This window comes from Cydia splendana, chromosome 6 (genome assembly GCF_910591565.1).
Source record: "Cydia splendana chromosome 6, ilCydSple1.2, whole genome shotgun sequence".
In the NCBI taxonomy this organism is placed as follows: domain Eukaryota; kingdom Metazoa; phylum Arthropoda; class Insecta; order Lepidoptera; family Tortricidae; genus Cydia; species Cydia splendana.
This window is the reverse complement of record NC_085965.1, coordinates 11,119,072-11,145,380: the sequence shown is the minus strand read 5'-3', so window position 1 is coordinate 11,145,380 and position 26,309 is coordinate 11,119,072. Positions and strand designations below refer to the sequence as shown.

At 40.4% G+C, this 26,309-nt stretch overlaps 1 protein-coding gene and 1 long non-coding RNA gene across 2 annotated transcripts in view; both read left to right on the top strand.

Annotated features, from left to right (window-relative positions):
* Positions 1 to 26,309, top strand: part of LOC134791396 (phospholipid-transporting ATPase ABCA1-like) — a 39,951-nt gene that overhangs the window by 9,264 nt on the left and 4,378 nt on the right. The window contains exons 9-27 of the mRNA XM_063762408.1: positions 6,341 to 6,553; positions 7,624 to 7,718; positions 11,637 to 11,769; positions 12,291 to 12,520; positions 12,687 to 12,852; positions 13,534 to 13,767; positions 14,119 to 14,260; positions 15,077 to 15,174; positions 15,419 to 15,810; positions 16,289 to 16,498; positions 16,711 to 16,815; positions 21,264 to 21,439; positions 22,002 to 22,123; positions 22,506 to 22,629; positions 23,212 to 23,333; positions 24,102 to 24,226; positions 24,572 to 24,743; positions 25,037 to 25,198; positions 25,685 to 25,842. Coding sequence (XP_063618478.1) covers positions 6,341 to 6,553; positions 7,624 to 7,718; positions 11,637 to 11,769; positions 12,291 to 12,520; positions 12,687 to 12,852; positions 13,534 to 13,767; positions 14,119 to 14,260; positions 15,077 to 15,174; positions 15,419 to 15,810; positions 16,289 to 16,498; positions 16,711 to 16,815; positions 21,264 to 21,439; positions 22,002 to 22,123; positions 22,506 to 22,629; positions 23,212 to 23,333; positions 24,102 to 24,226; positions 24,572 to 24,743; positions 25,037 to 25,198; positions 25,685 to 25,842 — 3,179 coding nt within the window. The remainder of the gene's footprint in view (positions 1 to 6,340; positions 6,554 to 7,623; positions 7,719 to 11,636; positions 11,770 to 12,290; positions 12,521 to 12,686; positions 12,853 to 13,533; positions 13,768 to 14,118; positions 14,261 to 15,076; positions 15,175 to 15,418; positions 15,811 to 16,288; positions 16,499 to 16,710; positions 16,816 to 21,263; positions 21,440 to 22,001; positions 22,124 to 22,505; positions 22,630 to 23,211; positions 23,334 to 24,101; positions 24,227 to 24,571; positions 24,744 to 25,036; positions 25,199 to 25,684; positions 25,843 to 26,309) is intronic.
* On the top strand, positions 2,340 to 3,629 carry LOC134791414 (uncharacterized). The gene is made up of 2 exons (XR_010144299.1): positions 2,340 to 2,696; positions 2,883 to 3,629. It is a non-coding gene; the product is annotated as an uncharacterized LOC134791414 (long non-coding RNA).

The window sequence follows — 26,309 nt, the reverse complement described above, 5'->3', positions numbered from 1 at the left end:
ACTAATGAGATTTTTGATGAAACTTTCGTTGTGTTATAAAATTACTAATATTTATATAACAAAAATATTTTTTTATTAAAAAAATAATGCCGAGTTAACTGTCGATTTCGTTGAAAAAGAATTGCCTAAAATGTGACGTCGCACCAGGGGGGGAGGGGTTTGCAAAATGTGACCAAGTGTGACAAGGAGGGGGGGAGGGGTAAAAAAACCTAGAAATTCGTGTGACGTAATTAATGGATGATCCCTAAGTCAAATAGGTGAAAGCCTGAAGGGGTGGTATAAATTGTAGGTATGTTTCATAATAAATACGTAGCTTTTTGCATTTTCCCACCGCCCCAACAACATGTGGTGCGTATATACTCGTACAAACTTAGCCACGATCAACCTTATTGCATTGCGATAAGGTCTGATTTACACTTATAGGTATTCATTGCCGCTTGATAGGCATAATTACTCCATGACCGAAGTCCATCTGGCCTGAATTCTCATGGCTACTAAGCACGGGCGAGCGTTCCACTCGACTCTCCAAGTACACTCGTAACTATTAGTTTTGGCAGGAAGTCAAGGAAGTCGAGAGTCCTTGGAGTCTGAATTTGAAGAACTCTGTTCGTTTTTACGAGACTCTGCGCTTAAAAAACTTCTGAGTCTTTCTAGTCCTTGTTGAGTATTTTTAAGAGCAACTCAAAAGGGCTCGAGCCTCCGAATAAAGACTCCGTGAAATTTTTTATAGGTTTTTCCTAAATAACAGTAATGAAATTAGGCGTTATTGTATGATTTGTATACCTAATCCACAAATTATACATAAAGACAAAGCATTTCGAAATTTTTTTGTAAAAAAATCGGGAGATCTCTGAAAAGGCCTCGAATCTCTACAAAAGACTCGGGTCTCTACAAGGGCCCAACGTTTTCTGTTCTCTTTCACGTCGCAGCAACTAGTATCATTTCTCTCTGCTCGCTCTTTTAAAAATGCCGTTTGTCAAAAAAGGACAACCATACTGTTGACAAGGTGGACTTCAAATCAAGTGTTGCCTTTCTTGATGCGCCCAGGCTGTGTATGTGTGCGTAAAAGCGTATATGTTGCTCTTTTAGGGATGTGAAAAGTCGATTTTAATCATGTTATATATCGATAAACGCTACACAGCGGAACGAAATAGCGTTTAATTGAAGCTTCAATATCTTCGTTAAACATAAACATAATTGAAATGCTAATGGATAATGAATATATTATAATATAATAATATAATTCAATTATTGCGGAACACCTATTTTAGGACGTATTCATGTATTTTAATTAAATATCTGAACTTTCCCTTGGTTCCCTACTGGGGCGTGACTATAAAATTGTGATCTGGTAACCACAATAAAGAATAAAAGCGTTTTTGGTAATTTTAGGCATCGTTAAGCCTTTGAAGTAAAATTAAAATTGCAAGAAATGTCGATAGTTTATCGATATGACTTTATCGACATGGCTACAGCAACGTGGGCCTCATTGTTAATCGTACACTAAACAAAAGTGGCAACAGTGACAGCTCGCTGAGACACCGTCTCTATATATTATAAGTCTATGGGTCTCTAACAAGTTGAAAAGAACTCGACTTTAGACTTAATAATAAGAGTCTGAAAAACTGAGTCGAGTCTTGAAGCAGAGGACTCAAAGGACTCGAGTCCTACCCAACACTACTCGTAACTCATAAGTGGGGCTTCAAGATACTTAACGTGTTGAAATCTGGCTGATAGACTCGAGCAGAACATCAAATATGCGCGGTTTTTAAGCAGATTCGGCGACTTGTTCGACGAACGCTAGCGATAACTCTGGTTGTCAACAGCCGCCACCTACTTCAGCTGTCAAACTAAGCGGCATTGTTTTTTCATCTCTTCTACAGTCAGAAACTCTTTGGCCTGGGAACCGCTCAATAACGATGAGTTGATACCACTAATCTGTTGTGTCATTCTTTGATACACCCACATTCGATGGATCACAAATGAAATGAGTCATTTTATTGTGAATTCTGAACATCTAATAGCTATTTCAATCACCATACTTGGCAATTATTCATGTTAGTTTGCTCTTTTTAAGGTTTATTTCACTGCAAGTTTAGTGAGAATATTAATTTACAATATAATAAAAATAAAGAAACTGGCCAAGTGCGAGTCGGACTCGCGCACGAAGGGTTCCGTACCATTACGCAAAAAACGGCAACAAAATCACGTTTGTTGTATGGGAGCCCTATTTAAATATTTATTTTATTCAGATTTTAGTATTTGTTGGTATAGCGGCAACAGAAATACATAATTTGTGAAAATTTCAGCTGTCTAGCTATCACGGTTCATGAGATACAGCCTGCACCTCTAGCACATCTTGCATCCGCGACTTAGACCGCGACTCGAGTCGACATTCCCGCGGCTGTCAAATCTGTCGATTTCCGTAGCACAACTTGTACCCGCGACTGCAACAGCCGCGTAGAGAACTCAAAGTCGCGGCGCGACTCATCAGTGTTCCCCGATGGAATCAAAGTCTAAACATAAATGCTATTTACATGTGACAACACTGAATCGGAAACAGGGTTGCGCTATTTCATTCGTTCTTTGGTGGTAAAAAATCTAGTTTATTGTCGATGGTTAAGTTTTTCCTGTCAAAGTCAAGGAACTTTCAAATTTTGTCAACATTTAATTACGAGAAAAAATATGAAAAAAATGTAAGTAATAGAGCCTTATATACTAAATTTTGATAATATTCCTTAAAATATATAATATATAGTTTATTAATTTCTGTTTAATAAACCTTTTAAATAAAATATTTTTGTAAATAACTATAATTAATGGAATTGCTATTATTGGTTTGGTTCTCATATTCCTGTTGTAAATTGTGTTTTTTTTTTCAGAATAAGTCCAGCATTATCCTAGACACGATTGATATCCCAGCACCCAAAGGAAAATATTGTTAACAGGAATGTGCCAACGGGACCCGAAGTGGAGAGTCAGGAAAAGAAACACACTAGGCAAGCTTGTAGGTTTCAAACGCGGAGCTGTCCGTTTCTAAAGTCACTAAGATGTGAGAAGCGCTTTAGCTTTAAGAACACCACCGAGGAAGTGAACTATTATAATAACCATAATGGTTATGGCGTACCTATCTATAATTCATTTTTTTTTAGCATTAGAAATAAGGTAAACAATCTTGATGTGTCTTTTAATTGAAAAACACATTTTAAAAATAAGTTACAGCAAATATGTAACAATTATGAATCTAATACGATCATTTATATTTTTCTGCTTTCATAAGCAAATATTGTGCCAATAATGGATGGCATGTGTGTGTACTGTGTAGTGTGTAACTGTTTATGATTTGACAAATTGATTTGAAAAGCTTATTTCATAGTCCCCGATGAAGTCACAACCATATTTTATTTTTTTGTTTACAAACCAATTTTCTTTCCAGGGTGATATTTAATTGTCCTACGCCACATGTCGAATAAAAAGGAAGACAGAAAATACTTTTCAAGGGTAATAAAGAAGATTCTTACAATTTCTCTATTGTGGTTCTAGATGTTAATAATATATTAGGTTTAATAATAAGAAGTCGAATATTGCAAGAATATATAAGGCAAAGCAATATACTATTAATTTAAATATTGTTTTTTTTTTCACTCCTGTATTTTTTACCTGAAATTAAACAAAAATAAAGTAGGTAGGTACCTACAACTCCTAGAAGCCATGATTAGCTCCCCAAGGCCCACTTCATACCTAATGCTGACAGCAACGTATCATAGCATGATCGTATCAGGCCCTGTCAAACATGAAGTGAAACATCTAGAACGCGGGTATGATCTAGAGGAGTTTCAATATGGTAGACCATATGATAACCGTACCTATGCTACGCAGACTATGACATGAGCGTAACGACTCCTTCAAAATATTGTTGGTCGGGTCGGTCCAGTCACGTCACGGTATGGTGTTGGCAGGGGACGGAATGGTTTAGTGGGTGATGACTGATAATATTTCATACAAAGCATGATTTTGAGCCGGACATGATCCTGTTACAGCCACGTATTACATCATTCTGTTACAGTACGATGCAGCGGGCACAGGCCACATGTAGGTATGTTTTGTTGAAGTCGAGGAAGGTTCCAAACGGTACCTAAATAGTAAGAGATTGTTGAAATTAGACATCTAACCGTGATCCTAAATACTACTACTAAGACTATGGCTTACTTAATAAGTTGGATAGTTTGTTTTGAACATTTGTACCTACCCACCTCATCGGCTTCGTTTATGTACAAGCAAGCGGGCTCCGTTGTTAGGTTGATGAAAGTTTTGTGTAAGGAAGTCTTAGGATTACTTTTACAAACTTACGAACCTGAATTGAAATTTAAAAAATCCTACATATGTACCTATTTACTTAATTGAGTACCTACAAGCTAGCTGTTTGAAATTAAAGTTGTAAACATGATGGGTGTGTTGTGGTACTTGTAGGTATCACCGTGCATAATCGATATAAGAGTGCGTAAAGCGCATTTAGTGATTATTCCATACTTCCTGATCCCTTAGGGCAATAAGTAATTATACAAATTATATTATTACATAATATATGAAACTTGTTTTTAAGTTATAATTATCATGAGTTCAGTTAAAAAAGTACAAGCAAACCACCCGCGAGAGCGAGTCGCGTTATAAAGTCGCGTAGACTTCAACTCGCGGATTGACATAAAGCCGAGAGAATATTTTGTCTCAAAATAGGCAGTTGTGCTACGGATTTTAGTTCAAAGTCGCGATCGTTGTCATTTTCTGACAGTGACACCTGATCGCGAGATTGTCGCGGCTCTCGCGCGTGAGTTGTGCTGCCAACACGCGACAAGCCGCCAAGTCGCGCCGATCTGTCTCTTCTCGCGCCTGTCGCGGCCAGTTGTGCTAGAGGTGCTGGTGACAGACAGACGAACAGAGGAGTCTTAGTAATAGGGTCCCGTTTTTACCCTTTGGGTACGGAACCCTAAAAATGATGCAAGTCATTGTTAGTTAAAAAAAATCAGAAAAACGATAAAATGTAAAATTACAATTAGCGGCTAGTAAGATAATTAGGCAGGAGTTAACCACTATACGTATACTTACGACATAATAGGCTCAATGGAGTGCTTTGTCATGTTTTCTTTAAGGTTCCGTCACACAGGCGCGTTTTCCGGGCGGGGCGTGAGCGTTTTATATGTAAAAGCGGCGCGCCCCGCTCACGCCCCGCCCGGAAAACGCGCATGTGTGACGAAGCCTTTAGGTTCATGACATCTATTTCAGTTTATAATTCAATCGAGTGAGCCTATATGTGACACGCGTCACATATAGACAAAGACACACAGGCCAATGCAAACGGACACTGACATCAGAATTATATCTTCATGATGTTATTTAGTTATCGTACGTCTCCCTCGCGCCAATACAGTTACGGACAAGTACGAGCTAAATGCACGATAACTGAATGACATCGTTTAGATGTCAGTGACATCAGTGTACGTTGGAATTGGCCTGACAGTCGGTCATCTTCAGGTCAACGATTTATGTTCCAAATATTGTATGGCCTTGCTTCGCGTTTTTTGTTGTTGCCTTGTTACTTGGCAACTTAGTAAATTGGTGTGTTTAGAATAACGTTACTTCACGATTATTTACTAAGAATCATCGTATGAAGACGCAAATTACTCAAACCAAGACATGACCAAAGTGGGGATGCGTAGCAAAAATGGCAAACACGGAACCCTTGTAGTTTTGTCATGTCACTGTCGGTTTGTCACAAGCATTTAATTTTCCGAGAAAGCACCTTCAATGTATCTGCTTATTCATTATTTCTTCTAAACTTATTTTAGACAAACTTGATCATGTGACACATCATACGATAGGCTTTAAAAATAATTACCTACATACACCGCATCGCGAGTCGATAAAATTTGATCCTAGGATGTATATATTACATACCTAACTTCTACGAATAGGTTTTTGTTATACTTAACAGGTATTTAACGTATTTAATTGACCCCGAACTGTAACTAAGGATGAAGGTAATTAATTATGACGCGTTTGCATAGATAGATAACTACTGTTAGGTACCTACCTATAGTTCTACTTATATATGAATGTACCCCTCTGTCCGCCTGTGTACGGAGCTAATGGGATTTACGCGAAATTTCAGACACCATATTTTTATCTATTTGTGTGATAAGTATAAGTTTTCATAATTTATTTCAGTTTTTCCCTTTAGCAAAGAGTTATTTTCGATATTTTTTGTTACAGTTAATATCTCTTTCCGTCTGTTTTATTGTGTATTGTGTACAAAATATTAACATATTCTTATTTATTTATCCAGGTTTACAGTGGGGCGAATTCTTCAAACCCGTATCTTACCACGACGACTTCACGCCTGGTCATGTGGCCATAATGTTAGTCCTCGACACAATATTGTACATGCTCATTGCTATGTACGTTGAGAAAATAATACCGGGGCGATATGGAGTGCCCATGCCGTGGTATTTTCCTTTTACGAAAAGTTTTTGGGTGCCAAATAAAATCAAAGTCGCAGGTAAGTCCATTTTTGTAGTGTGTGTAAAAGTTTTCCTGTTTTACATAGAAAGAAGCACTACCATCTGCCCCCGCCTCAGTTATAGGTATTGAGGTATAGAAAGCCATACATATCAACAGTCGTGTACAGTCTGCAATACTACTCGCTTAGCACCTTCGCAACAAACTTCTATGCAGGGGTGGGGGGGTAACCTTTTCTCTGCAGCTGACTGTATATGAAACTTCCAGCATCATTTTAAATTAGAATTTCTTATATCCACTATTTTTATCTGTGTGACGTAGTGATTTCATTCATAACTTTATAAAAGGCGAGACATAGACAGTGTGGAAAAATAAGTCGGGCCCTGGAGGGAAACTACCTTAAATCCTTAACTTGGCTCATTTTACTTAAAGGAGACATTCCTTTATTTTTAAAAAGAAACAAAACTGCATTCTGACCAACTTACACAGAAATAACACTCTTCAAGTTCATGATTTATTGTTTCAATGATAAATCAAATATCAAGTCGTGGCGTGACATTGAATACCGAAGCGTGTGTCAAACCGTTTATTCATAAATTGCGTTAGATATTCATTACAAACAGTACAGCTAATGAATGTACGAAAACTTTTTTACAGTACATATGGTGGTACTTTACCGCCCTAGGTCGAGATTAAGGACAATACGTGTCTGACGTATGTTAAAAATTAAAAGGGATATGTACTGTAAAACGTTGTACGATACACGTGCGAAAAGGTAATTCGCAACTCGTGTCGATTTAAAACACTTCCTTCGGTCGTGTTATAATTTATCGCCACTCGTTGCGAATCTTCTAATTTTCGCACTTGTATCGTAATGTGTTCAATTTCGGAATATAGCGGTAATGGCGATCTGCAAATTAAGAATTACATACAATAAGCCGTAGTAAAATTTGATGATTTTGTCACATGTCTCTCATAAATACAACACATAAAGTCCAGCATGCTTATGAAAAAAAAAACAGTATTGATAATGATTTAATAATACGTTTCTATTATTAATAAAATTATCGTCTGAAAAAAATGTCATGAAATTAAATATTTACTTTTCAGACCTTGCTAATAATTCTGATGCGGAGTATAAAAACGCGTTGTTGAAAGTGGTTCACGACGAAGAACCCGATGCAGTACCCACAGTTAATATTAAGGTAAGTGATTGTTGCTTTTGCTTTTTTCAATAATCACTACAAAGATACGTGTGGCACATTAGCGTAGGAATCATTACACTTTATAAAACAAAGTCCCCCGCCGTGTCTATGTATGTATGTTCTGTTCGCGATAAACTCAAAAACGACAGAACGGATTTTCATGCGGTTTTCACCTATCAATAGAGTAATTATTGAGGAAGGTTTAGGTATATAATTTGTTAAGATTGTGTGTAACCCGTGCGAAACCGGTGCGGGTCGCTAGTATTTTATATTGGTAATGAAACTAATAATGTTTTATACCTTTGTGTAGAGAGTAGAGAACATCTAAATATTAAACATTTTTAATGTACCTAGGACCCGGGTATGTCCTTAAACTACGTCCAAGACCACCGGTGGACGGGCAGCAGCGTCCCTCAAATTCGGTGTACTCGACTGCGATCGCCAACCCGCCTGCCAAGCGTGGCGATTATGGCATTCACCCCCCCATCATGATGAGCACAATAGAACCACGGCCCCGAGGTTCCGGCGACCCCCGGTGCTCTGGCTATGGTAGCGGTCAGGGCATTAGCGGGGTCAGGGGTGCTAAGAATCTCCGGCAAAGATCCGGCTACCCGCCCCGACGACGACTGGCCCTGGTAACACACAACATACGCACTATGAGGACTGACGAAAAGATCTGCGAGCTGGAAGAGGAACTGAGCAGGTTACACTGGGACATTGTAGGGTTATGCGAAGTCCGTAGAGAGGGGGAGGACACGACAACCCTGAAGTCTGGTAACTTGCTCTACCACCGGGAGGGCGACCAACAGTCCCAAGGTGGTGTCGGGTTTCTCGTTCACAAGTCCCTCGTAAACAACATAATAACCATCGACAGTGTGTCGAGCAGGGTGGTATACCTAATACTCAGAATATCCAAAAGATATTCGCTGAAGGTCATTCAGGTATACGCACCGACCTCGTCGCACTCCGATGATGAAGTAGAAGCTATGTATGAGGACGTAAGTAGGGCCATACATACTTCTAAAACCTACTTTACTGTTGTTATGGGGGACTTCAACGCAAAGTTGGGCAAGAGAAGCGGGGATGAGTTGAGAGTGGGGCAATTTGGGTATGGGCAACGGAACCCTAGGGGTCAGAGGCTGGCCGACTTTCTGGAGAGAGAGGAACTCTTCATGATGAACTCTTTCTTCCAGAAGCCGCCTCACAGGAAATGGACCTGGATGAGCCCTGACGGTTCCACGAGAAACGAGATAGACTTCATCATGACCGACAAGAAACGGATATTCAGTGATGTCTCTGTGATCAACAGGGTAAAGACCGGTAGTGATCACCGAATCGTAAGAGGCACACTGAATATCAATATTAAACTTGAAAGGTCCAGCCTGATGAAGTCTACGCTCCGACCTACTCGAGCCTATGTTCAAAACCCCGAAAGCTTTCAACTCGAGCTCTCTAACCGCTTTGCTTGCCTAGAGAACTTGGCTTCAGTGGACGAAATCAACGACGGGCTAGTGGAAACTGTCCACACAGTAGGGTCTAAGTTTTTTAGATCCCGCCGTAAAGATAGACCTCAGAAATTGACCGAGCAAACCTTAAACCTCATGGCTGAACGACGCTCGCTACAGTTGCAGTCTCCCGATGACGCGGAGTCATATAGGCAGCTCAATAGACGTATATCTAAGTCCTTGCGACATGATCTGCGTCTCTTTAATACTAACCGTATTAAAGAGACTATTGAGCGAAACCAAGGCTCCAAAGTGTTCGCAAAGGACAAGTCTATTGGGCAAAGCCAGCTGACAAAGCTGAAACGGGAAGATGGCAGCATAGCGTCGAGCAAAGCGGAGGTTTTAGGTGAGATCGAGAGGTTCTATGGACAGTTATACACTTCGATCGCAAAGCCCGTTGACAGCTTGGTAGGAGATCCAAGAGCCAAGCTGTCCCGACATTATACCGAAGATATCCCGGACATCAGTCTGTACGAGATTAGGATGGCCCTGAAGCAGCTTAAGAACAACAAGGCGCCGGGCAAAGACGGAATCACTTCAGAGCTTCTGAGAGCGGGTGGAACACCGGTACTTAAAGTCCTCCAGAAGCTCTTTAATTCCGTCTTGTCCGAGGGCATAACGCCTGAAACATGGAATAGAGGCGAGGTGGTGCTGTTCTTCAAAAAAGGTGATAACAACCTATTGAAGAACTACAGACCCATCACGCTTCTGAGCCATGTCTATAAGCTGTTTTCAAGGGTCATCACGAACCGTCTCGAACACAGACTTGATGACTTCCAGCCTCCCGAACAAGCCGGTTTCCGAAAAGGCTATAGTACCATAGACCACATCCATACGCTGCGGCAAGTTATACAGAAGACCGAAGAGTATAACTTGCCATTATGCTTAGCGTTTGTGGACTATGAGAAAGCCTTCGATTCGGTGGAAACATGGGCGGTGCTTGAGTCTCTTCAGCGATGCCATATTGACTATCGGTACATCGAAGTGTTGAAGTGTTTGTATAGTAACGCCACCATGTCGGTCCGAGTACAGGAGCAGAGCACGAGGGCGATTCCATTGCGAAGAGGCGTAAGGCAGGGAGACGTTATCTCTCCGAAACTGTTTACTGCCGTAATGGAAGACGCCTTCAAGCTCCTGGAATGGGAAGGACTTGGCATCAACATCAACGGCGAATACATCACTCACCTTCGGTTTGCCGACGATATCGTAGTCATGGCAAAGTCGATGGAGGAACTCAGCATGATGCTCGATGACCTCAACCGAGTTTCACAACGGGTGGGCTTGAAAATGAACATGGACAAGACGAAACTTATGTCAAATGCCAATGTTGTGCCCATCCCAGTCTCTGTTGGGAACTCGGTACTCGAAGTTGTTGACTCGTACATCTACCTAGGACAAGTAGTCCAATTAGGTAGGTCCAACTTCGAGAAAGAGGTCAACCGCCGAATCCAACTCGGTTGGGCAGCGTTCGGGAAACTACGTAATGTCTTTTCGTCCGACATACCTCAGTGCCTCAAGACGAAAGTCTTTAATCAATGTGTGTTACCAGTGATGACTTACGGCTCCGAAACGTGGTCTTTCACTATCGGCCTCATCTCAAAACTTAAAGTCGCTCAACGAGCTATGGAGAGGGCTATGCTCGGAGTTTCTCTACGTGATCGAATCAGAAATGAGGAGATCCGTAGACGAACTAAAGTCACCGACATAGCCCACCGGATTAGCAAGCTGAAGTGGCAATGGGCAGGCCACATTGCACGCAGAGAAGATGGCCGATGGGGTCGAAAAGTGCTCGAGTGGAGACCACGGACTAGCAAGCGCAGCGTAGGACGTCCACCCACAAGATGGACAGACGATCTTGTTAAGGTCGCCGGAAGACGCTGGATGCGGGTCGCTTCCAACCGGCACGTATGGAGGTCCAAGGGGGAGGCCTATGTTCAGCAGTGGACGTCTTATGGCTGAGATGATGATGATGAATGTACCTAGACTTCAAGAGGCACCGAATTTTTTGCATTACAGCATTATAGTGGAAAACCATGATACAATATGATATGATTTTTATTGACAGCCGATCGTATTGTAATCGAAATATATCATGAGAGTTAAGGGGCCCACTGATTAACAGTCCACCGGACGGTATCGGCCTGTCAGTTAGAACAAAATTTTGACAGTTCCGAACAACTGACAGGCCGATACCGTTCGGCGGACTGTTAATCAGGATTCTCCTTCATTCATTCATCCTTAAGATTCATTTGAATAATAAACACTTAGAAATGTAAATGTAAGAAATGCAAGTATTAATGCATTTAATGAGGAATCTTCTTAACAAAAAATAAATAAACATCGATGCAATTCAAATTAACCTTCACAGAATCAAAGAGTCAATTTATTCAAGTGATTTTATTTTTATTTTCAGAATCTTACAAAAATATTTAGAGGACGCAAAAAAGCAGTAGACAATTTAAATTTGCGAATATACGAAAATGAAATCACTGTATTATTAGGACATAATGGAGCTGGGAAAACAACAACGATATCTATGCTGACAGGTAGGTAAATAATAAAATCTCTTCACACAACACAAACAATTAAAGTATAGACACTAACAACAAACACCAAGGAACAAAGTACGAGTATAAGATGGACTTATTATTTATTTAACCCTTTTCCAGGCCGCACCAATCTACAAGGTTTTCCCGAAAAATTCAAATATATTCCAATGAATCCAGCTTTGATGATTCATTTAAAGACAAGTCAAATTTCCCGAAAGTACAATCTAATTTGAATCTTAAATTGGAATGCTAAAGTTGAAATTCTAGTGGCGCGTATGTGGTCGATAAATCGTACTATGCCTGGAAAAGGGTTATGCTGAACCTGGGTAGTCTCTCATTGCTAAACAAACGTGTTTTAGTCGCCTACCATTATTTATCATCGTCGACAAATTTCACTGATCATTCGTAATCTTTATTGCAACGAGTAAAGGTCTCCCAATCCTCAAAAACTATTGGCGTTTGTACGGTGCATTCGCCAGATCCAGACGCATTTTAATAATCTCTAAATCTACGAACAGGTACCGTGCCACCAACATCAGGAACGGCGACAGTAAGCGGCTTCAACATCGTCACAGAGACGGAGCAGGCGCGCAAGTCGCTCGGCATCTGTCCGCAACACAACGTGCTCTTCCCGGACCTTACGGTCGAGGAGCACCTCATATTTTACTCCCGGTTAAAAGGAGTGTCGCCTAGTCAGTTAAATAGCGAAGTTGATCATTTTGTTAAGCTGTTGGAGTTGGAAGACAAGGTAGGTTTTAACATTAGATTTGTACCTAATTACCGAAATCAAATAATAATTATCGAAACTATACATACTAATAAAGTTTAAGAATATTGCGCAAGCGAATGACGGTTACTCGATGATTTTGCCTCATAAACAGTAAATTCAAACTAAATTAACTGATTTTCAACAGAAAGACACATTATCAAGTAATCTATCAGGCGGACAGAAACGTCGACTCTCAGTCGGTGCCGCGATGTGCGGGAAGTCCCGGGTTGTCCTATTAGACGAGCCCACTTCGGGCCTCGACCCGGCCGCTAGGCGGGGCTTATGGGACCTCTTGCTCAAAGAAAAGAAAGGTCAGTATTTTCCTAGAGGTAATTTGGGAAATGTAAAACGGTTACTTGTTACCCTTTACTGAAATAATTTACAATGATTTGTTTAAATTTTAACTTTAATGTGAGTCAATAGAGTTGAATGTTTTAACTGCCATATATGGCTTCGTTTACATTAAGGGATAGCATTTAAGATTGTTCCATATAGTCAGAAAGGTACTTTTACCCTAATACAATTCCTATATCCTAGTGACTAGAAACTATAGTTAGTTTCTTTTTAACATTAGAGAAAGACTACGTAATCTTGAGGTGTCTTTTAATTGAAAAACGCTTTCAAAAAAATCAGTAACTAATCGAATTTAATCAGTAACTATTACTTATGAAAGCAAAAGAATGTAAATAATCGTATATGATTCATAATTGTTACCTTCATATTTGCCGTGACTTATTTTTCAAAAGTGTTTTTCAACAAAAAGACACGTCAAGATTGTTTACTTTTTTTCTAATGTTAAAAAAACGAACTGTAGTCAATAGTTAAGTTCTAGCTACATAAAGCATACTCTTAAAACAAACATCTACTAGAGGATTTACCCCCATTTCTATTTTTAGACTTGTTCCAAATAACCTTAACCTTACATATACAAAACTCCAGTACGCCGGTACTGTATACGTTCTAATCAACTCAATTATATAATCTTCTAAAAGGTCGCACCATAATCCTCACAACACATTTCATGGACGAGGCGGACGTCCTCGGCGACCGTATCGCCATCATGGCCGGTGGTAAACTTCAGTGCAACGGCACGCCATACTTCCTGAAGAAACATTACGGCATCGGCTACAAACTCACCATTGTAAAGGCCGAGAACTGCAACGTCGACAATGTGACGAGTTTCTTCAACCAGTATATACCGGATATTAAGGAAAACTCTAACATAGGTAATAGATTTATCTATTTCTTTGCTTTACTCTGTAACATGTGAAATACATTCATTCTATACAGTAGAACGGATTTATCTAACTCCTCTCTAACACACGTGGCCTTGAGATCTAGTGCCGGTATACTGACTCAGCTAATCAAAGTGACTATACATTTTTTCTATAGAATGCGTAATCATGTTATTTAATTTACCTTAGCTTCATTTCATTTCACGTTTAGGTACTGTTATCAAAATTAGACATATATATACAGAAATTTGCAATTCCGATTATATTTTTAAATTTACTATGAATATTACCGGTCGGTTTCTTGTAATATTTTTAATTATAGGTATCATGTAAACATTTCAGGTTCCGAATTAACGTATATCCTGCCAAACGAGAACGTTAGCAAGTTCCCTGAAATGCTGAAATTTTTTGAGGAGAGAAGAGAGGCTTTGAATGTTTCAAGCTACGGTCTTTCGGTCACCAGCCTTGAAGAAGTTTTTATGAAGTAAGTTGGAAATAGTACATTGTGCAATGTGGGGGTAAGCGAATTTTGGAGACGAGGGAATTAAAGACCCGAGTTTGCAATATTCTTACCCCCGGAGTTACTCACAATGTTTATCATCACACTTGCGTAGAAAAAACTAAATTTTAAGCGAAATAATTCTTAAATACGGTGACATTTCAAACATTCGTCCGCCATATTGTCAGTCTTTGACAGGTTAGACATCAAAGGCAGTGAAGGCACAAACCCATCCGGCATTGAGCCACCATTGAAAATTGTTTAAAAAATATTATAGGTACCTACATAAACGGCTATTAAATTACTCTAATTAATTACTTTTAAATATTAAATTCTAAACGTCAGTATTTTTATACTAAAACTCATTTATAACTACTTGTTTCGTATGAAATAGTGACATAATTAAAAAAAAGCTACTTATACCTAACTCCCTAGGAAGTTATCGCTTTTTTTTTTACAGTCTATAACTCCCGTGGGAACAATATAGGCATTTGTCCTTTAGTACACCTGCATGAAATAAGATCTTTTTCAAGCAAGCGTGATGAAAAAATTATTAAAAAAAAACCCGTATATATGTAGTTTCAATGTGCAACTATGTATCACTTATCAAAAGAATACCTACTCATTTAAATTAATTTTGTGTTAAACAGAAATGTCTGCATTCGTATGCAGACATTTCTGCTTAATAACTAAATATCATAATTCTTAGAATAAAGGAGAAGTGGTAAAACACACTCTCACTTGCGAGACATTGAGCTTTTCCACCTTAATTCTAATACTAATTTAATTAAATAATTTCAGAGTGGGGGCGGAAAAAACAGATGGAAATTCATCTATTGATCTGAAGAATGTGCATAATGACCACGCTATAGTACCTATGGACAAACACTATCAAAATAGTAAGTCTCCAAAATCATTCCTACTCTCACTGCTTTGACTTATCAGCACGTAGGTACCTAAATATTATTGAGCCCCATTCAGACGCTTCTAAAACTTGCATGCAATATTCGATACATTGCTAACTACAGTGAATTCAATCGATTGACCAGATACCGCAATGTAACGAAAATTTGCATGCAAATTGAACTGTCTAAATGGGGCTTTAGTGGGTGAAATAACTTTAACTGTGACTCATTATTTCAGATTTAGATACAGAACCAATACAGAAAGAAAGAGGATTCAAATTGCTCAAAAACCACATAAAGGCCATGTTTCTTAAGCTAGCATACAATTCGACCAGGAATAAACTTGTAATGTTCATACAAATTATATCACCAATCATCAACATATGTTTATCAGTAGTTATAGCGAGGTCCTGGAACTTTATTCGTTCGTTGCCACCTTTGACGCTTAGTTTGGAGAGTGGGTTTAAGAAAACGCAGACTCTGATATCGTTCAGTCCTAAAATGGAAGCTGATAGTATGGGCCAAAAGTTTCTGAACGCGTACAAAGATTACTTCAAGCAATCGAAGTACCCTGGCATGTCGTATAACGACATCGCAACGATGGACATGGGACGTTACTATCTAAAGCTGGTACGTCTTCTTATCGTTAGAGTTAAACTATTCTTAAAATGCACGCGCCATTACAATCCTTTTCAATCTAGATCCAAATTGTAAGGGAGATTCGGATAAAAGCATACTAATTCCGACCTCATCGCGTACCCTACACTCCACTAATGGATACATTTAGATGTGGGCGTAAAAACATTGATGGACCGATATGCATTTTAAGATTAGTTCAACTCTACTTACATATATGTAATAGGTATATCAACTCTATCTATAGACCGACCGCTTAAATGAGTCCTCGCCTGCGCCTGCGGTGGGCGCTCGCCGCCCGCACCTTGTCCCGCCGCCCTTAGTCATCCTACCCCGGCGCCCCCGTACCGCGCAGGCGAGGACTCATTTAAGCGGTCTGACTATAGAGAACAGAAGAGAAAACTTTTTATTTTTTTGCGCGTGTATGATCTAGTAATAAAATTGTAAAAGTTTAAGGGTTACCGTTTTTCAGAGTAGAGAGGACCCCGAGCGCGTTCACTACGAGAACGTCATAGGCGCAACGTTCGAGCCCGACTCCATCACGTGTTGGTTCAGCAACTACGGGTACCACGACTCGGCCATCTCGCTCGCACACGTGGATGATGCCATGATGCGTGCTGCTCTACCCGGGAGCTCTTTGAAAATCGTCAACCATCCGTTACCGTATAGCATTGAGAATCTTGTAAGTTTAGATGCTACTCGCAATTTTTGGAAATAAAATCGAATATAGGCCTGTTGCACGAACTACAATTGACTGACTGATCATTTCATCATCAATTCATCACTCAGCAGAGAACTATGAAACTTTCCATCCCAACGACCGACACGGTCTTCGTAAAACACAGAGTTCGGGTTCCGACTGTGTATTAAAGTTTCCTATTGTTATTGTTGCAGCTGAGAGTGATGGCCACTGGTGGGACTATGGGTTTTCAATTTGCATTCAACATGGGATTTTGTATGGCGTTCGTTGCATCGTTTCTGGTGCTCTTTGTGATTAAGGTAAGTCACCCACCTCCTAAATCTAGCAAAATAAGTAAAATTATGTGTTTTATCTAGTTTTTATCACGTGATACTCGTATATGCGACCACATTAAATAGCCAATTTACGTTGATAATAGTTGTTTGTTTTATAAGGGGGCAAAGTTGTTGTTTAACTGCTCGTGATAATATTGATACACGAGCAAGCGAAAGATTCCAAAATTGAATTTTGAGTTTTCGAAAAATGGAATCTTGAGCGTTGCGAGGGTTTCAAAACACGAGGGTTAAAAAAAATTTGTCCCTGAGTGAAACACAAAATTTTTCACCACACCAACCCGAAGTAAATATTAAATGTAAAATATCAAACAAAATCAAACCAAATCAAATTCAAATGAATGTTATTAAGAGCGCTATTACATTTCGGCTTTGAGCGAGTTTAGGTATTTTACGCGCTGCGGCAGGCCGTGCGAGCTCAGTACGCCGATCCCTTCTACCACACTCGCACTACAATGATGGATTAAACATTCTTGATCCTTCGCGAAGCATATTGAAATCAACCATAACAACACTAACTGTACTTAACTTTTAAAGTTCTAAAACTGTTATTTGGTAAGTACGAAAATACTAAATGCAGTGCAAATGTACATAGGGGCTGTTCATAAATTACGTCATCTATTTTTGACGATTTTTGACCCCCCCCACCCCTCAAATCATCCAAAAATCAAGCTTCGGATGAATCTGTTTCCTCCTACGTCATGTTACCATCATCCGATGTCCAGACCCCCCCCCCCCCCCCCACTCCTCCCATTTGAAACGACGTAATTTATGAATAGCCCCATACTCGTACTTATGAAGGTATATTACTCGAAAGAAATTATAGGTACCTACTCGCTTATTTACATGTTTCGTCATTGCATTTGGTACCTATAGGTTGTAAAGTTTGTATCAACGAGGGTTTAAAAACGAACTGGTACTGAGGATCTGATGATGATTAAGGTGGTCACGGATACCAATCAACCATGTAGTAACATGATTAGGCTCGTTTGATTCGTCTCAACAAGATCTTTGACACTGAAGATACACAGGGTCTGATGATGGAGCTGGAAGGTGGCCACGGGTACCAGTCTATCATGTAACTAAACAACTTCGTGTTTGGGCTCGTTGGATTCGTCTCAACAAGATCTTTGAGACAAGACAGTACTCAGGGTCTGATGATGGAGCTGGAAGGTACTATTACCAATCAACCATGCAACTAAACCACATCGTGTTTAGGATCGTTTGATTCGTCTCAACAAGATCTTTGACACTAGGTGATACTCAGAGTCTGATGATGGAGCTGGAAGGTGGTCACCGGTACCAATCAACCATGCAACTAAACCACTTCGTGTTTAGGCTCGTTTTATTCGTTTCAACAAGATCTTTGACACAAGATAGTACTCAGGGTTTGATGTTGGAGCCGGAAGGTGGTCACCGGTACCAATCAACCATGCAACTAAACCATTTCGTGTTTAGGCACGTTTTATTCATCTCAACAAGATCTTTGACACAAGGTAGTACTCAGGGTCTGATGATGGAGCGCGAAGGTGGCGACGGGTACCTGTCAATCATCATCAGCTCCATCATCAGACCCTGAGTAGTATCTTATCTCAAACATCTTATTGCGAGGAATCAAACGAGCCCAAACACGAAGTGGTTCAGTTACATGGTAGACTGGTACCCGTGGCCACAGTCCAGCTCCATCATCAGACCCTGAGTACTAACTTGTGTCAAAGATTTTGTTGCGACGAATCGAACGAAGCCAAACACGAAGTGGTTTAGTTGCATGGTTGATTGGTACCGGTCACCACCTTCCGGATCCATCATCAGACCCTCAGTACTACCTTGTGTCAAAGATCTTGTTGCGACAAATCAAACGAGCCCAAACACGAAGTGGTTCAGTTACATGGTAGACTGGTACCCGTGGCCACCTTCCAGCTCCATCATCAGATCCTGAGTACTATCTTGTGTCTAAGGTCTTGTTGAGACGAATCAAACGAGCCCAAACACGAAGTGGTTCAGTTACATGGTAGACTGGTACCCGTGGCCACCTTCCAGCTCCATCATCAGATCCTGAGTACTATCTTGTGTCTAAGGTCTTGTTGAGAAGAATCAAACGAGCCCAAACACGAAGTGGTTTAGTTACATGGTAGACTGGTACCCGTGGCCACAGTCCAGCTCCATCATCAGACCCTGAGTACTAACTTGTGTCAAAGATTTTGTTGCGACGAATCGAACGAAGCCAAACACGAAGTGGTTTAGTTGCATGGTTGATTGGTACCGGTCACCACCTTCCGGATCCATCATCAGACCCTCAGTACTACCTTGTGTCAAAGATCTTGTTGCGACAAATCAAACGAGCCCAAACACGAAGTGGTTCAGTTACATGGTAGACTGGTACCCGTGGCCACAGTCCAGCTCCATCATCAGACCCTGAGTACTAACTTGTGTCAAAGATTTTGTTGCGACGAATCGAACGAAGCCAAACACGAAGTGGTTTAGTTGCATGGTTGATTGGTACCGGTCACCACCTTCCGGATCCATCATCAGACCCTCAGTACTACCTTGTGTCAAAGATCTTGTTGCGACAAATCAAACGAGCCCAAACACGAAGTGGTTCAGTTACATGGTAGACTGGTACCCGTGGCCACCTTCCAGCTCCATCATCAGATCCTGAGTACTATCTTGTGTCTAAGGTCTTGTTGAGACGAATCAAACGAGCCTAAACACGAAGTGGTTTAGTGGCATGGTTGATTGGTACCGGTGACCACCTGCCGGCTCCATCATCAGACCCTGAGTACTATCTTGTGTCAAAGATCTTGTTGAGACGAATCAAACGAGCCTAAACACGAAGTGGTTTAGTTGCATGGTTGATTGGTACCGGTGACCACCTTCCGGCTCCATCATCAGACCCTGAGTATTATCTTGTGCCAAAGATCTTGTTGAGACGAATCAAACGAGCCCAAACACGAAGTGGTTTAGTTGCATGGTTGATTGGTACCGGTGACCACCTTCCGGCTCCATCATCAGACCCTGAGTACTATCTTAAGTCAAAGATCTTGTTGAGACGAATAAAACGAGCCTAAACACGAAGTGGTTTAGTTGCATTGTTGATTGGTACTGGTGGCCACCTTCCGGCTCCATCATCAGACCCTGAGTACTATCTTAAGTCAAAGATCTTGTTGAGCCGAATCAAACGAGCCCAAACACGAAGTGGTTTAGTTGCATGGTTGATTGGTACCGGTGACCACCTTCCGGCTCCATCATCAGACCCTGAGTACTATCTTGTGTCAAAGATCTTGTTGAGATGAATAAAACGAGCCTAAACACGAAGTGGTTTAGTTGCATGGTTGATTGGTACCGGTGACCACCTTCCGGCTCCATCATCAGACCCTGAGTACTATCTTGAGTCAAATAAATACATATAGAATGTCAGGTCGTTTCAAATATTTTTAATCCTGTCCGGTAGTTTATTAAACTGTACCATTATAAATTATAATACTATAAAAACAGTGCTAGGATCAAAGTCTCTCGTTGCGGTTTACACGCACACAGTATAGCGTTTTACACGGCGCCCGCCGCACACAATGATAAAAAACCTCGTCGTCGCCGTTGAAAATGTGCGGAGCCGACCGACACACGTCCTGCCTCTACAAGCTCTGCCGCGGCACTGAGCTGGCGCAGCGCGCGTCATCGGTAATATAGAGTAGTTTTCAAAAAATTGCCAAAAAATTATAGTAGAATTTCATAAACACTAATGTATACCAACAGTATAAGCAAACGTTGCAGATTGCTTGAGTATAAAAATGACTTCGATATTAAGTAGATTTTCGTAGGAATTGACACTTGTTTCGGAGAGAAAATCGAGTTCGTTTTACTTTGATTTTCTCTTTCTCAAAGGTATGTAGGAAAAATATAGTTTGATATGCCTAAAGTACAGGGTATTAGTAATACAAAATAGCCAGGTTTAGCAGAGTAAAATTCTCAACATTTCCAAATAAGAGCTCGCCATTCAGTGCTTCACGGGGTTTTTCGGAAACGACCATCAGAAAAAAAATCATTACTAATTTAATAAGTCCTTTTTCTAATATTTACAACGATATTTATAAAGATAAGAAGACGCTTTTACTGGAACAAGTACTCATTGTTTCTAATAATGAGCGCAAAGTCCTGAATTTCGTCGACTAGTATCATCAATTTTGCATTATTTCGACTTTTCTTGTAAGAGCGCTCTTAAATATTTATCATTTAAAAGTCAATTCTACCAGCAAACATAAGAAAACAACTCAAAATTTGCATTTGATTACTTTGCCTCACATGTTAATTACTGATAGCAAAGTGCAACTTTGCTATCCGTTTTTGAAGTGCAAAGTAAGTCTTTCCGAGCTGGTGTGGTGAAAAAATACTTATTAAATATAATTTTGAAATACCAGGAGCGCATAAGCGGCGCGAAGCTCCTCCAGCGCGTCTCGGGCGTGCGGCCGGCCGTGCTGTGGTTCTGCGCCTTGATATGGGAGTGGATATGGCTACTGACCATCCATCTCACCATCATCATCACTCTGGCGTGCTTCCAGGAGGTTACGCTGTCCACGCCACATGAACTAGGCAAGTAATATGGTTGGTAGTCTTTTGAAATACCAAGAGGACCTAAACATCGTGTGATATTAATCTGCTTTGGTAAAGGTAATGGCTACTTAAACTCGTACCATCCATATTACAATCATCATCACTCTGGCGTCCTACCAGGAGGTTATTCTATCCGCGCCAGATGAACTAGGCAAGTGATAGGTAGTATTTCCTTTTCCAGCGCGTCACACATCCCTCGTACGTATTTCTTGTTTGTTTTGTACTTCTGTTTCGAAATCGCACTTCGCACTGCGGTGTGGAAGGTATTGCTTTTTGTGGAGTTTTTACTTGCATACCACTCCGACCCTACTACCAATAGGTACCAAGTTTTATCAAATAGCTACCCAGGATACTTCAACATCAATATTACTACCTCCGATAGTTGCGATCAAATGCATAGTCACGTTACGAGTGGTAAAACATCAGTGTTTAATTCGACATTGTAAACTTAGATTAAAATTTTGCTATTACAGATAGAAATGTTTTAAATAAAAATGTTTGATATTGGCATTTTTTTTAAGTTTTTTTTTTCTAATTGCAGGAAGAGTGCTGTTAGTTCTCGTGGTATTTTCGCTAGGAATTATACCTGTACACTATGCAGCATCTTTCTGCTTCGACGCGGCCGCTACAGGGTTTTCAAAAATGTGCTTCTTTAATGTATTCACGGGTAAATGTGTTAATTTTTTTTAACCCCGTATTTTATTTTAAATATAATTAAGTTTTTGATAGCATCCATTATTTTGTTTCCTTTAAATGATATTCGACTTAGGGTCGGTTGCACCAAACTGTTTGTCATCGTTAAAATTTTATTGTATGGAAAGTTTCATAGTAAACCGCCGCGGCGCGCCGGGTGACGTTAATCAGTCTGTCAAATGCGGATGGTGCAACTGGCACTTAGTGTATGGCATATCAAAGCAGTGGCGACGCTACCGACTGCATAGAAGAGTCAAATTAAATTATAATTAGCCATACTTTATCGCCTTATCTGTTATAACAGCCCTCTCCCACCCTAGTCAAACCTTTATGCTTAATCAAAACGCGTATTTCAGGATGTATGCCTTTCCTCATAACGGAGGTGCTGAGACTGCCAGAAGTGGGGAGCCCGTTCTATGCAAACTTGTTTGATTGGATATTCTCCGTGTTGCCAATTTACTGCTTATGTAGAAGCTTGAGGTAAGCATTTTTTTAAATTCAGCGTTTCCGGTGTTTGTTTTCTTTTTAAGCTGAAAAGAAGGGCTTTAGGTTATCTAATAAGTTAGTTCTTTTTTAGGGTTTCGTACCTAAAGGGTCTAACTAAGACTCCGCTGTCCGTCTGTCTGTCACCAGGCTGTAACTCGAGAACCGTGATAGCTAGACAGTTGAAATTTTCACAGGTGATTTATTTCTGTTGCCGCTATAACAACAAATACTAAAAACAAAATAAAATAAATATTTAAGTGGGGCTCCCATACAACAAACGTGATTTTTTTGTCGTTTTTTGCGTAATGGTACGGAACCCTTCGTGCGTGAGTCCAACTCGCACTTGGCCGGTTTTTAGTTTCAATAACGACTTCGTATTTAGAGACCGCACGCAATCTAACCATAAATCATATTCAAAATGGTGGTCACTAGCTTAATCTTGTGTAATGTTTTGCATTTAACAATTAACATTAATCGTATTATTTGAATCAAACAATTCACTACATGGTGCGTTAGGTATCTCGTATGGCTAATTTTTTTTTGTGTTGCTAGCATTAAAGTTTGTTTGATTTTCAGGGACATGAGCATGTCAGGGTTCGCGCAGACGGCGTGCGACGCACTCTGCGACCAATTCGTGAACATAGACAACTGCACGAGACATACCTTATGCAGCAAGTTGAATATCAGCGTGTGTTGTAGTAAGTTCTAATATATTTACCTTTTGAACAAGCCCTGGCCTGTACCTTTACCGATACCTTTATCCTTTGAGCTCCTAAAAATAGTGCCAATAAGGCGTCAGCAGCGTCTGAAAAGACAATTTTTTACTGCTACAGAAGCCTCAAGTCTTTGAGACTCGAAGGAGGCTTAACTCAGCAATGTCTGAAGATAAAATAACTTTATTTGGGCTAGCACATCTACGACGCAGTGGAGTACTGTCTTTATCTGTCCAATTATATTGCGCGGAGAAAATAAACAAAAAAAAGGTTAAAGTCGTCCTTTTTAACGTTGGGAAAATGCGTTTACACATGCCACCTGGTCCTGGGGAACCAGGAGAGATGACTAACCAGTGGACCACCTCTAAACCACCAACGAATGCCGACTCCGCCTTGTAGTGAAGCACCGCGGGGTCGCAATCAGCTTTACGCGTCAGGTTAAACTCACCTGCCGCTGCCCCTAACAAAGGCTTATGACAAGCAGAAGAAAATGTGATATGCCGACGATGAAAGATTTGCAGTGTCCCATAAGCTCTAAGTAAACATAACATAGAAACTCCGCTATAATTTAAACATTGTAACAAATAGTGAGTTCAAAATTTGAAAGAAGTTTCAAGGACGAGAAGGGGGTTCAAGGGTAAAAACCGTTTAATAAAAAAAATGTAATGAGGTGGTACTTCCAGGTAAGCTGAATGCCAGTTTACAACCGTCCGTACCCTTCCTTGTTAGTATAAATATATCGGTTTGTTTCAGTTGAAGACGACCCATTTTTGGATTGGGCGGAGCCCGGAATCGGTCGATACCTGTTCATGATGGCCTTCGTGGGGGTGTTCGTCTTCACCATTATGCTTCTCAAAGAATACGAAGTTATGAACAAGGTCAGTAGGTACATCATTTCGCAAACACCCAAGCTGGAGTTTGTCAATTATATGTATCATGGTTAATCAAACCGAAGCCGATAATATTAATGGAAAAATAGCTATTCTCATTATCTAGATGTTTTCTTACCGCACGCTCAATTTCCAAGTATGTTTTTAATATAATTAAGTTTTCAAGATTTAAACACGACGATTATTATGGTATAAAATAACGGTGACGCGAAATACTTGACATAAAGAAAGTCCCTATTTTAGTTGACCGTGACTATTCGTAGACACTTCATAATGCGGTGACTGGTGTATGGGACCAACTAATAAATCTATAATTTATTCCATTCATTGTAGGTATTCTACAAGACGAGCCCACCACCGCCGCCGCCCGACGACAATGAGGACGAAGACGTCAAGCGCGAGCGGTCGTACGTTCACTCTCCCATCTCCGGCCGGGACAGTCTCATCTGCAGAGACCTCACTAAATATTACGGCCATTTCCTCGCCGTCAATAGGCTTTGCCTTTGTGAGTATACATATGCCAGGATCAGACGACGTCAAACCCGAACGTACCAGCCATCACAAACATAGGTTGAAATATAGATTGCATTGGCTCTGCTTTTTGTCTATGGTCACGGTTTTCTGTCAGATGCGATTGTCAATTTAATATAATTTAGAAACCAACCGGTTCAATTTTATTGCAAAGAATAACTCATCGTTTTGATATAATATACATTCGCATTGCACAATTGAAAATGTCCATTCTATGTATGTCATCTATATTTTAATAATATCACTAATTCTGTTTTTGTATTTCAGCCGTACACAAAGCAGAATGCTTCGGGCTACTCGGAAACAACGGCGCTGGCAAAACCACCACGTTCCGAATGCTCACCGGTGACGTCAGGATCTCCAGCGGAGACGCCTTCGTGCTCGGGTTATCCATCAAGACGCAGTTGCAACAAGTCTACAGACAGATAGGTACTTGTCGATGTTAATACCTACGGCTGTGTAGTGAGGGAGACAGTGGGTTGTAGGTTAGCCAAACCACCACGTTCCGAATGCTCACCGGTGACGTCAGGATCTCCAGCGGAGACGCCTTCGTGCTTGGGCTATCCATCAAGACGCAGTTGCAACAAGTCTTCAGACAGATAGGTATGTTACTATATAGTTGTGCAGTAAGGTAGACATTGGATACTGCTCATACAGTGCATGATAGCAACTGTCTTCACACCGTGGAAACTGAATGATCACCCGCGATGTCTGAGTAATTTTCTCTGGGGTAACATCGCATTTTCTAAATATTTTTTGTTGATGGTAGTTATTGCAGTGTATTATAAAATTAATATTCGTTATTATCTCCTTTAATTATTTAATTTTTAGTTTGTTTTTCCTACTGATCGTCATAGGAGTCATTTTCGAGGTTTTCAGTTGACTCCCTTAATAACACAATTTTTTATTTCCCAGCATACTGCCCTCAGTTCGACGCGTTGCTGGACAACCTGACCGCGCGCGAAAACTTGCAAATATTCTGTCTCCTCCGCGGGATCCCCACGAGGCTGGGCTCCGACCGCGCGTGGCAGCTCGCCAACGCGCTGGGGTTCGCTAAACATTACGATAAACAGGTTAGTATTAACTTAAAAACTAACCCCCTTATTCAGAATAAAATTTAGCAAAATCTTACAAAGCTATTAAATTTAGTCTCTTTCTAACAAACAGAAATGTCAAAATGACGGATAGGAAAACGGTTTGGTAGGTTTGTTAAATTTGACAGATGCTTATGATGCGTGGGAATCTGCCAAATCCTACACCAGAGCAGGTGACGCCGCAACAGAAAACTGCGTCACGAATATGACTTTTGAGTATTTAAGTTTTTTTTATTATTGTATATAATGTTAGTTTGTAAGGTATGTATCTATGGGCCTTAGTTGCCTAGCTGGGCCGTAAGATAAACCATTCTAAAACTAAAATAATGGTAGTGGATAGGGCAAATATACTTCCAGTTACCGACGTACTCCGCCAGTACGGAAAAGTCAGCGAGTTTGTGTATCTTGGGTCGTTAATAATCTGCGACGGTGGCAGCACTGACGAA